Source organism: Uloborus diversus, chromosome 8 (genome assembly GCF_026930045.1).
Source record: "Uloborus diversus isolate 005 chromosome 8, Udiv.v.3.1, whole genome shotgun sequence".
NCBI lineage: Eukaryota > Metazoa > Arthropoda > Arachnida > Araneae > Uloboridae > Uloborus > Uloborus diversus.
The window spans coordinates 1,160,410-1,172,837 of NC_072738.1; the positions used below are offsets into that span (position 1 = coordinate 1,160,410).

General features: G+C 34.9%; 1 protein-coding gene across 1 annotated transcript in view; it reads right to left on the reverse strand.

Moving 5' to 3' along the window:
• LOC129227859 (putative phosphoenolpyruvate synthase) overlaps nucleotides 1-12,428 on the reverse strand; it is a 177,501-nt gene that overhangs the window by 79,744 nt on the left and 85,329 nt on the right. Inside the window, exons 17-20 of the mRNA XM_054862478.1 lie at nucleotides 11,531-11,603; nucleotides 11,338-11,436; nucleotides 7,955-8,128; nucleotides 458-592 (exon numbers count right to left, since the gene is read on the reverse strand). Of these exons, the coding sequence (XP_054718453.1) occupies nucleotides 458-592; nucleotides 7,955-8,128; nucleotides 11,338-11,436; nucleotides 11,531-11,603 (481 nt within the window). The remainder of the gene's footprint in view (nucleotides 1-457; nucleotides 593-7,954; nucleotides 8,129-11,337; nucleotides 11,437-11,530; nucleotides 11,604-12,428) is intronic.

Here is a 12,428-nt window from a genome sequence, read left to right on the forward strand (position 1 = left end):
TAATTATAGTTACTGGTTGCACATTGTGAATCATTCATGCTTGAACACACTTGAAGAGCACAGAGTGTGAATTCATAAGTCTGGTTTTTTAAGTGTAATTTTTCGAAAGGAAGCCAAAATGTAAACTGCTCGTTTATTTTTCGCTAACAGCAGAGAAATATATCTTCAAAATGATGCCTTACGTATGACGTTTATTGAAGTATTAAAGAAGTTACGAAACACCGAACATAAAGACAAGGGAGAGCCTGTTTGGACACACGGAGCAATCGGTTCTTACTGCTTAAAAAATGACCATCGTAAGTTACATATTGAACTACTTTGTGTTTCAATAGGCATAACGATTCTATGAAACTTAAGGCAGAAATCCATAACAGTTCAAATGAACTAAAATCGAAAACTATTATTTCTCAAATATCCATGAAATTACGTTTGAAATTCAGTTTCTGCTTCTACTTACTTCTGCTAGATCTGCGCTGTGACGCGTCACCACATCGAAGACCTCTTGAGAAGTTCGACATTTTCCCAGCTGAATCCGGTAATCCGAAATGATTTTCTTAGCCACATCTAAATGTTTTCCGGCAAAGAACATAGCCTGAAAAAAAAATTAATAAGATTATTTTTAAAAGAATAAATAAAAAATAACAACTTTGATATGTCTTTAATAACTAAAACTTTTCAGCTCAGTTCGGAAATAACTGTTTAGTTGAATTTTAAATAATTTTTCTTGCGAAACGAAATCCCCAAAAATATGCTGGGAATATTATCAAGCAGAACACTATGACAAAAATCTAATGGCCAAACCTGTGTACGTTGATAATATCTTTTACTTTAAAAGATAAACGATTAATAAATGAACAAAGAAAAATACCTATTCAAATAAAATACGGGCATTTTGACAGCCGTTGCTATAATACTAATTTTAAACGAGATTTTTTTTTTTTTTTTTTGTAATAACCCAGGAAAAAAAGTAAGAAATAACAATGTCAGAAAAGCAAATTCGCAGATTACTGCAGACACCTGTTTCGGCGTTACAGGGAACGCCTTTTTCAATGCAAAAAGTAATGAGCTTATGGATTACAAGACATCCGACAAAAGCCAAGAGCAGATAAGCATAAAAGAGCAAGAGCTTAAAAGATATAAAATTAAAATTTTTAAAAAACCCCGACTGAAAAAATCTCTAAATAAAACTAAAATTAAAAATTTTAAAAACCCCTGACTAAAAAAAAAAAAACTTTTAATAAAACTAAAATAAAAAACTAAAAATACCCGACTAAAAAATGTAAAAAATAATATGTATTTATCGGCTTTTGAGGTTTCTGATAAATTGCCTTGTAAATAATAGCAGTAATATATCCAAGCGTCGTCGTGTCGGGGACCAATATGAAAGTAAAAACTGATGTTTATCATTATTAGTTGCATTCTGTTCTTTACTTTATTACTTTTCATTCTTTCATATTTTATTTTCATATTGCTATATAGGTTACTAGCTTTTACTGCGGCTTCGCTCACGTTAATATAGATTATTTTAATCGATTCGAAGGTTAATAGTCAACACAGGCAGATGTCTAATCGTTACCAAAAAATGGTTTGTCCCCAGTTTCTACAGTTTCACCGACATTTCATACTCCCTCCCCCCTTTAATATATCAAAAAGGATGATTAAAACTGAAAAACGGGGGGGGGGGGGGCAAATGAAAAAAATGTCGACGAAACTGGGGAGACACCCAAAAAATCACGTAAATCAGGAGAACATTTAAGAGTAGTAAGGAAGTTTGTGCGGGTAATTCTTAAAAATTCCAATTCGAGCAAGGTTGAATAGTTAAGGCGTGAAAGAATGGGGTGGTTTCCTTCAGTCAAAAGTACTACTTTTAGTCATTGAAATGGATAGAATGAGCAAAAAAAATAACATGGACCCAGAAAATACTTTCATTTTCCCAACAGTTTTTTTTTTAAATTAATCATTTTAAATGTCCGATTTTTCAAACAAGGCGTGGTCTTTATGACGTCACAAATGATGCACTTTGCCGCATCTTTCTACTACGTTTCCACGTTATGATAATCAAGCAGCGAATTAAAATTGCACTCTACGCTTGCTATCAACCCTATCGTTGCCAATACACGTGAGTAAAGATGCGAATTAAATATTTTGGACCGTGAATGGCAACACTAAATGGCATTTCATCATTTGTGATGTCATCGGCAGAAGCGTTAAACGATGAAAGAGCACCGATTTAAGTAATTTTTTAAAAATATTACACTCAAAGAAATTAGTTAAAAAATGGTCAGTTCTATGTTTTTAAGCATGCTCTTTCCGAAAAAAATACTTTTAAACTTTTGGAAACGACCCCATTACAAACAAGCGTCACTTTCGCATCTTTAATAAAAGGAAGGGTTATTATTTTTTTCTTTGAAAATAGTCTAAAACCTTCTCTATATGGCTATTGAAGTACAAACTGTTTAAAAAAATGTAGCCGCCCGTAATCCTCCTGTAATTGCTTTAGTTATTTTGGGAAATTTCAATTATTGTGGGCTGTTTCTGCGCACATTTTTCAGCCGAAATGTTTCCAAAATGAGTAGTAAAATTTAGCAATTGTTTGAAATAGTGCAAAAAGACAAATTAATGGACGTTTTTGTGCTGTTTATGGATTTGCTTAATTTAGTAGGCGGATTATTTTACATGTTAATAAAAGATTTAAAGATTCTTTTAATGGCGATATTTTGGTTACAAGGTGAAAACCGAGGAACAGTACTGCCTTGTTTTTAGCTTCAAAAACAGCGACAGTTGAAACTAGTATGTTGTGGCCATCATAAAAATTTCTTCTATATTTTTCTTTTCTTTTTTTTTCTGATCCCTCCCCATGCTTGACGAGGAAGCAATATTCCCAACAAAAACAAAATTACACATGCAAAAACTTGACGACTATCCCAATGTCTGAATTATTGCAAAAGCAAAGCAAAGAGCGAAAATTGAAAGTTATTTTAAAAGCCTTGCTTGAATGAATTACAAATATTTTATTTGTTAACAAACATAAGATGGCAACAGTTAAAAATTTTAAATCATTGAGATAATATTTCCTATCATTTCCATACAATTAAAATCACGAGAAATACGCAGACGACAATCTATTACGATTTATCTTTCTTATTGTTGCATTAATAAAAATATTTTTATTCGCAAAAAAAAAAAAAAAAAAAAAAAATCAACACCTCTTGGAGCGATCGGCGTCAAAATAGAACCAAAGCCTGTTTACATATGGATTCACATATATTCCAAATTTCAACCAGAACGTAGCATTACTTCTTGAGATAGGGCACTCAAAATGGAAAAAAAGAACGGGTGATTGCGCTACCCCCTTTTTATCTGTTGACACAAAAATAAAATCAGTTCTTATACCCACTAAGGGCTACTTGTCGATAAATTTTTCTTTCATTCCGTTCATTATTTCTTGAGATACAACAGTCACAATTGACGACAAAAAACGTTCTATAGCTCAACCCCCGTTTGAGTTATTGACACCAAAATTGAATCAGCACCTGTTCCTGTTAATACCAACATATGGACCAAATTTTGTTTGATTCCGCCAGTAACTTCCTGAGGAATAGCAAGCACGCGTAACTCGAAAAACGTCCCATTGCTCCACCCCCCATGGAGGAATTCGCGCCAAAAACTAATGGGCACAAGTTCACATAGGGGCACATATGTGTACTAAATTTCGTTCGATTTCATGCGATAGCTTTTGTTGTAGAGCGGCCACAAAAAACTGGTCACACACAGACGTGACACACATACATACACACACACACACACACACATACATACACACACACACACACACACATACATACACACACACACACACAGACAGACAGACATTTTCCAAAAATGGTCGAAATGGACATAGCACACCTCAAAACGTTCGAATCCGTCAAAATTCGAAATTCGAAAATTTGCACGAATCCAATACTTTCTTCTATATATTAGATATAGAAGAAAGTAAAAATTGCCAAATGCCTTAGTTATTGAAGCCTTTCTCCAAAAAACGTTTGGCGAGATTCCTGCTAGTCAATTGGATAATGAGCAAATGTCTAGTCGACACAAATAAATAATTAAAAAAAAAAAAACCCGATAATTTCCTTAAAGTTGTAGCAAAATGGAAAATAATCAGCTCCTAGCCTTTGTTTGCATTCCTATTGGTTCCTCATCGGTTTATAGTTTTCTCATTTGTGTTTGGCTAATCCGCTATTTTTATTTTTTAAGCTGCATGCTTTTATCTGCTCTTGGCTTTTGTTGGATGTCTTTTCATCCATAAGCTCATTACTTTTTGCATTGAAAAAGGCGTTCCCTGTAACGTCAAAACACGTGTCTGCTTTTCTGACGTTGTTATTTCTTACTTTACTGTTCAGCACAAAGGTATTTATTTATCTTAACCTAAGGCCCCTATAGTGGAGGAGCCGACGCATCTGCCATTTTGGAGCAAACTTGATCCAGTGCTTCGTAGCGTTAGCATTGCTGCCGATGTTTACATTTTTTTAGCATGTCTTAAATTGAGTCAAATGGGTGGTTGTTCGGCTGTTAATTGTGTAAACAGCTCCAAAAAAGGATTTCGGCTCGTCAGATTTCCAGCAGTTGCAGAAACAAAAAATAAATGGATAAATAATGGCACGCGAAGTGACTGGCAGCTTGGGAACGACGCCAACTGTTTTTAAAATTTCGCCAATGTTCACCTTTGTTCTCCGACTCTCTCGTTCCCTGTTTGGCGAAGGATTGTCAATAAAGGTAGCTTTCTCTGTTGTACGTTTGCTCCAAAATTGCGGATGCGTCAGCCTCTCCAGTTATAGGGGCTTTGTCTTAACCCTGAAAGAGTTCTTTTTTTCTAAGGGAAACATTTTATGCAACACAATGATTTAGGCTAGACTTTCTTAATTTTCTTGATAGGTGAAAAAAACCCTTTTTAATGCCCACTTTTTTTTTTTTTAAACCGTGGTTTTCCTGGATTAGTGCCATTTGAACGCAAAATTCGGGACTGTTTTATTTGCAATGAAAAATTTTAATATTATGTGTACAAGTATTATTCGTAGCTTCAGAAGTGATTAAAAATTAAGGGCTCACAGTATATTTCAAACATTTTTTTTTTAAATTTAAGTAAATTTTATATTTCTTTGAAACCATAACATGCATATTTATTTCTTAATCAATAATTTATTTTCAAACATTAAAAATATTGCCTATTTTTTTTAACAAATTCAAAAAATTGAAAAAAAATTCAATTTTTTGAAATCCCTAAGGCTTTTTTATTTTTGCACTAATTAAAAATTTTTTTTTGTTAAACGATCGCTATAATTATCTCTAAAAATCTGTGCATTCATTTGCTTATGAGTTTATTAGAAAATTTTCTGTGATTAATTATGTAAAAAATCAAAGTTTTTTTTAAAAAAAAATCGGTTTTTAAAGGTTTAACATGCTCTAAACATTTGAGTAATTAATAAAATGCTTATCCAATGCACAGTTTGTTATCCCAATTGCAAAAAGTAATACTTTAAAGCTGTATCTTTAATCGAAAAAAAAATCCTTAGGGGTTCTAATGACACGAAAACACAAAAATACCATCATCGAGAAAAAGCAGTTTAAAGTTTTTATTTTGCATAAGAACACACATAGCGAGCATGGCCTAAAACTACTCATAAATTTTTAAATATTTGAACTAAAGCAATGAAACTTTTTCCTTGTGTTTAGAATAGTTTTTAGTTTTGAAATAAGCAATAAAAATTTTTTTGATCGTTTCATCATTTTTGAGGTATTGTAACCCCTTAACACAAAGTGTCTTAAAATAATTTGAAACTATGGTTAATAAAATTAAATAAATACCTTTTCGAGCGGAAATGTAAAATAAGAAACAACAACGTCAAAAAGCACAAATTGCAAATTGCTGCATACACGTGTTTCGGCGTTACAAGGAACGCCTTCTTCATTGATGAAAAGACATCCGACCAAAGTTGTTGTTTCTTATTTTACTTGAAGCTACGTATTCAGCATAAATTTTTAAGCATTAACAATATAAATGGCAAGGGAGACCAGAGGAAGTTTTTACAAAAAAGTTTTAATAATTTTCCGTGAAATAACTACAGCAAATATTTTTCTGAAACATGTTTTAACAATTAAGGGAGACTTGATCCAATTTTTGGCTTTTGATTTTAATTTTTTTCTTTTTTGTAGAATAGTTAGAACAAAATAAAAAATATACATAAATTGTTAATAATTTTGCACATTATTATGGTTAAAAATAATAGCACAAGTCTAAGTGGAAATGGTTTAAAAAATTGTTTTCCTCACGTCTGTGTATGGGTCAATTGCTCTTAGGTCTGAGGAGACTTGACCCAACGCTTAAGGAGACATGATCCACCTTAAAAATAGCTAATAAATTGATTTTTTTAAATAAAAATCTTGTTATTTCTGAAAAAAATATCAGACTTAATCTAATTAAAAAAGTATAGAGTTTAGTTTTACAATGCTTTTATTGCTGTACTAATTGCTGAATTTTTTGCTTGTACGAAAAATCAAAAATCAATCTCTTAAAAGACCGACTACTAGCGCTTTTACCATATCCTCATTTAAATGGGAACTTAAAAAAAAAAAAAAAAAACTGTTGTGCTTACCCTGATTTTAATGGTATTTTTACTCTGAACTTTTTTGGTATTTTAATCAGGACTGTTTACGTTATTAAGAAACAGTTGATTTCCTTCACGTGGGGGATTTTAAAGGTTTGATGTTCTCACTCTAAAGGGACATTATTAGAATCTGGATTTGTAGTGACTGTTGACCCTATTTTGGGACGATTTCTCCGGTAAGAAGCTATACAATAATTTAGATGGCAGGTGTAGCGCTGGACACCATTTGACGGGCATGGGGATTATAAGGGAAATGGTCGACTTTATTTAAGAATTGTTGACCTCACTCGAATTGGAATTTTTGAGAATTACCCAAACTAATTTCTTTACAACTTCTGAACGTTTTCCTGATTTATGTTGTGTGATTTTTCGGGTGTCTTCCCAGTTTCGCCGACATTTCACCCCCCCCCCCCCCCTTGATTTTCAGCTTTCATCATATCTTTCGATATATTAAAGGGCCATTTTAAATGTCGGCAAAACTGGGGAGAAACCAATTTTTGGTAACTATTTGACCTCTCCCTGTGTTGAACATTAACTTGAATCGATTGAAAAAAAACTAAATCAACGTGAGCGAAGCCGCGGGTAAAAGCTAGTCTTTACTAATAATAAAGCTGAAAGTCTCTCTGTCTGGATGTCTGGATGTCTAGATGTCAGGATCTCTGTGACGCGCATAGCGCCTAGACCGTTCGGTCGATTTTCATGAAATTTGGCACAAAGTTGAGTTGTAGCATGGGGGCGTGCACCTCGAAGCGATTTTTCGAAAATTCGATACTGATTTATTTTAAAATATTTGTTGTTTTATACGCATTTTTCCAAGAGTTCATATATGTGTTACAAAAAAAAAAAAAAAAAAAAATTGAGCTCAAACTTACAAAATTACTAAAACATTTTTTCAGCCAAAAGTTCTTTAAGGTACCAAAACTTCAGGTGCGATGAAATTTTATATTCCAATTTTAAGAACAAAATTATCATAAGATGGGCGAGTAAATTACGAAATGATCATAACGTGGAACCGTAACATGGGCACAAGCCAATTGGCGAGATACGAAATTATCATAACGTGGAACCGTAACATGGGTACAAACCAATTGGCGAGAAAATTCACCATACATTATTTGTAAATATACAGGCGAACCAAAAGACCTTTTAATTTTTCTATTACGGACAAAGCCGTGCGGGTACCACTAGTACTAAATAATTCGAAGTGATGCAAAGTTACCAGGCATGACTCAAATTTACCCTGAATGATTGTACAGTAATAATCTTGTGGAAGGTCACAATTAACTCACCTCTATTCTTCTCTTAGGTTTCATCCAAGGCCATTCCTTGGTGGTACTGAACGCGAATCGATCCTTGGAAACTTGAGCCATCTCGGGATCATCTAGCAATCGCCCCATGAAGGCCACCATCACTGCCGATGCACCCAAATCTTCTTTTCTGTTCTTTTCCATTCCACGAAACAGCTGCGTCAGAAGAAAATATAGTTTCGAAACTTATTTTAACTCCATCCGGGAGCGCCGCAAAGTTACATTTTTAGGAAGAGGAAAATTCTCAACGACCAAATAAAATTTCGAATTTCAGAAAACAGAATAGTAAAATAGGATCATGTGGCGCATATCTGTATATGATCAGTAGATACACAAAGCATCATTTTTTTTTTTTTTGAAACAATATTTCGAATGTTGTCGTCAAAGTCAACTTTTTTTTTTTTTTTGATTCTGTTCATAAATATCATACGCGAAATATTTAGCTCGCGAAGTCACCGATATCTTCATTTTTGCGAACTTCATTTACTGTACGCTTTTACAGTATTTAAAAATAAAGCATCAAAATCCCTATTATATATTCCGCACAGGAAGCTGTTTGATGAATGTTTTGCAAAATTCAACTACCACACGTCTAAACTGACATTTATTGGTATGAGCATTTTTTTTAAATAAATGCAATATACACAGCAAAAAAAAAAAAAAAAAAAAAATCGACGCACCTGGAAGTAGCAGTCAAAATGAAATGAAATTATACATACGTAAGGACATCCTTGATGTGCAAAAGTAATAACAAAACGAAAGCAAAATGTTAATTTATAACTGGAAAAATCCCAAATTAAGGGAGGTTTTAGCACCCTACTGAGCCAACTCTAGCGTAAATGTACGAGGCAATACAGACGAGCTTTGAGGTACCACCGTAACTGTAACTGTAAACATGCCATCAATTCAGTCAAACTCGTAGGCTGTCCCTATTACCGTCTCAAGTGATTCGGATATTCTTGATTCCAAACAAATAAGATGATCTAGAATGCTTTAGAATGGTGATAATGTGAAGGAGGAAGTACTCTGACACCCTTGTTGTGTGTGGCCAAGCATTTTTCAGGTAAAAAATAGCTAATGGGAGCCGCGCAATGAATGCCAACTCATGTGCCTGAAGTGTGACACAAACGTACCGTTAGGCTTATATAATCTCCCATCTGGTTTGTCACTGAAGTTATAGGAACAAGGGTCAGGGGTCCCTCGGGGGTGATGTCATGGTATTGTCGATTAATATTGGGGATAAAATATAATATGTCATGGTGGCAGGTAGTATCATCCCAGTTGCAGGTACGTTGCGCCTCTTGATAACAAAGGCAAGATTACACCTTTCATCTAGTCGCCTCCAGCTGGAGTTGTGTCTCGTTCGACTGGATTGGACTGCTACCACGTGGACCCATGTCATCTTAATTCCTAGATACAATTTGAGCAATGATGGCAATCATGTACGCTTGTGGAGATCTCGTTGTGAAAGCCATAATTGTACCTTTGATTTTCAGCTGCACACCACACGCACAGCTGAAGTGATGTTACAGGCTGCGGCGATATACAAAGCATGGTCACCCCCCCCCCCCCAAACATTGATCAACAACATAATTACAGCCTAACGAAACATTTGTAGCATGCTTCTGACACATGTCTTGGCACTCATGCTTGCGCGATTGTGGTGAATGTGAAACGAGCTGACGTAGGACATCGTACGAGAATGTTATATCTCAATGTTTGCCTATATCGCATCATACCCACGCTAGAAGTAGCTCACATGGTAGTAAAACCTATATTCATTTTTCAATTTCCCAATCATAAATAATCATTTTGCTTTTTGTTTTGTAATCACTTTCGTCATTGTCTTCACGTACGAGGGCAAATCAAAAAGTCTTTGCGCCTATTTTTTTTAGCCAAAGTACGGCTGTGAATACAAAGCGAACAGATACGTTCCCATGAGTGACCGTTCCTTGAACCATATCTGCCTTTTGCTCCGGTGAGCGGATCTGCTAACAGTCATTGAAGATGACGGTTGTTCTTAGACGTCCACAGCTTCTGAGCAGCGAAGTGTTAAGCGTAATTCAAACAGCGTCCGCACATCACGTTCGCCACGTAAAGCGGATAGAGTAACGTTTTCCGAAAAGGGAGAAGCATTCATACTTTGCGGACGCGAAAAAGTCACATGTCAGTCTCTCACCCAATAGAGAGAGCGCGCTCATCTCGTGGAGACCAATGAAATGCGTCGCCCAGCTCTACGGACGTCAGAGCCGTCAGATATCTGGCTTCTCGTTCCGTCGACGGGTCCCGTACAATACGGCTTGCTGTCATCTCAACGCCGGCCGAAAACTGGTTTTAGGGAAAAAAGTATACGTCGGTGACGGATGTGCGGACGCAGTGTGAATGTTGCATTATTGGTATTGTATGGAGCAATGGACAAAAGCTCATAGCAATTCACAGAGAAATGCACCTGCAGTCCAGACCTTGCCCCTAGTAATTTTTACGATTTCGGTCCACTGAAGAAGTTTCTGGTGGCACAGAAGCCAAGAACGCGGTCCGACGGTGATTCCACAGGCAGCCGAAAGAATTCTACGACAGGGGGATCTCTAATTTAGTGCTGCGATAGGACAAATGTCTGAACCGGGGTAGTGACTATGTGGAGACATAATGTAAGGTACGTAGTACGCTACGTATATTTGTAAATACAGTTGGCTCTCTGTTTAACGACTTTCAAGGGACCACAAAAAATCGTCCTTAAGTAGAAAGCGTCCTTAAATAGAATGCTTTTAACACTACTGTGGACCATCTGGGACCGTGAAAAGCCGTCGTTAAACAGAGAAAGTCGTTAAATAGAACGTCGTTAAACAGAGAGCCAACTGTACCTGCATGTACCTTATTTTCGGCAAATAAAAAATAGGCGCTAAGACTTTTTGATTTACCTCGTATAATAATGAAATAGCACTGAAAAAAGTCGAGATTCATATTGAATTTCTAAGAGTAACATAAGAACATACCTTGCATGTTAGGGATTCTACATACAAAAAAAAAAAGGAAATTTTAGCTCAAACTATAATCTTCAAATTTTCTGTGAAAGTAACAACTATTCTTACCTAATGGAGGTTTTTTATTATTTCTCAGTGTATCTATAATGCACGTAGTACGCTACGTATATTTGTAAATACCTGTATGTACCTGTTTTTGGCAAATAAAAAATAGGTGCAAAGACTTTTTGACTTGCCCTCGTATGCAAATTTTCAGTTCTGATAATCCTTCTTGGTGCGTCGACTTTTTTAATAGGATTTTTAGATTTCATAGCATTTTATGCACTTACATTACAAAAGCGTCAATCATTTGGAAATTTAACATACTTAGACGAGGGAACTTACATCCGGAATATTGAACATTACATGGAGGTTGAAAGCCACCCAACATATTGGAAAATATTTGACCGGCACATCCCCTTGCCACTCCGACATTTTTCCACGCTGAAAGACAGGAAGAAAACAAAATGCATACAGGTGAAACGTATGAATGGCAATTATTATCGAACCTCGTGGTTGATCTATAGAAGAATCCCACCTGCCAAACTGGATTGAACATCCTGAAGAAGATGTCATAGCCCAAAGGTGATAAGGATCCAGAAAGTACTTCCCTGGAAAACAAATTACCTATCTATTTTCGTTCTATAAAAACAATAAAATTATTTACGTAAGAGGAGCTATGAGAGTTATTTAATACTAGCAAAAATACCCGGCGTTGCCTGGGTCAGTAATAATTGTGAGAAACAATCGCTACTTTCTTTCGTTTTCTGTTTTAACTGAAAGAACTCAAAACTCAACGCTTTGACGTGATTAAAAATCGAGCTTCCTCCTTACCCATAAAAGTAAAATAGCAATAAGTATACAGAACGAACGAGTATTCATTTAGAAACGAAAGCACGAATTGAAGCGTATAAAAATTTGAAGAATTTATAAAATATGAACTAACAAAAGCAAAGATCAGTAAAAAAAACTTTGCGCTTTATTTAATTAAATAGTACAAACACAAAAAAAAAAAAAAAAAAAAAAAAAAAAAAAAATCACACTCTCTACTATGTTTTCCTAAGTTTGCAAAAAGTAGAGTTTCCAAATGTTTAAATGACTTTAAACTCATGTTTACTCCGGAAAAGCCTAGATTCAAAATTTTCATTATGATTACTTTTAATATTGCTGTTGTTGGTAACGAATTTTTGTAACAATGTGTTTTATATTTAATCATAACATGGGGAAATTACATGAAATTTACTATTTTCCACCATAACTTTTTTAAACTACGTTTTTAAGGAATAAATTATAGCCTAAGTTGCTCCCTGATAATGTAGCTATCTATGGTGAAAAAATGGTTAAAATCCGTCCAGTAGTTTTGTAGTTTACCCCGAACATCCGGACAGAAGTAGCCCTTTATGTATAAAGATGAGGATGCAATTCCTAAGAAAGCA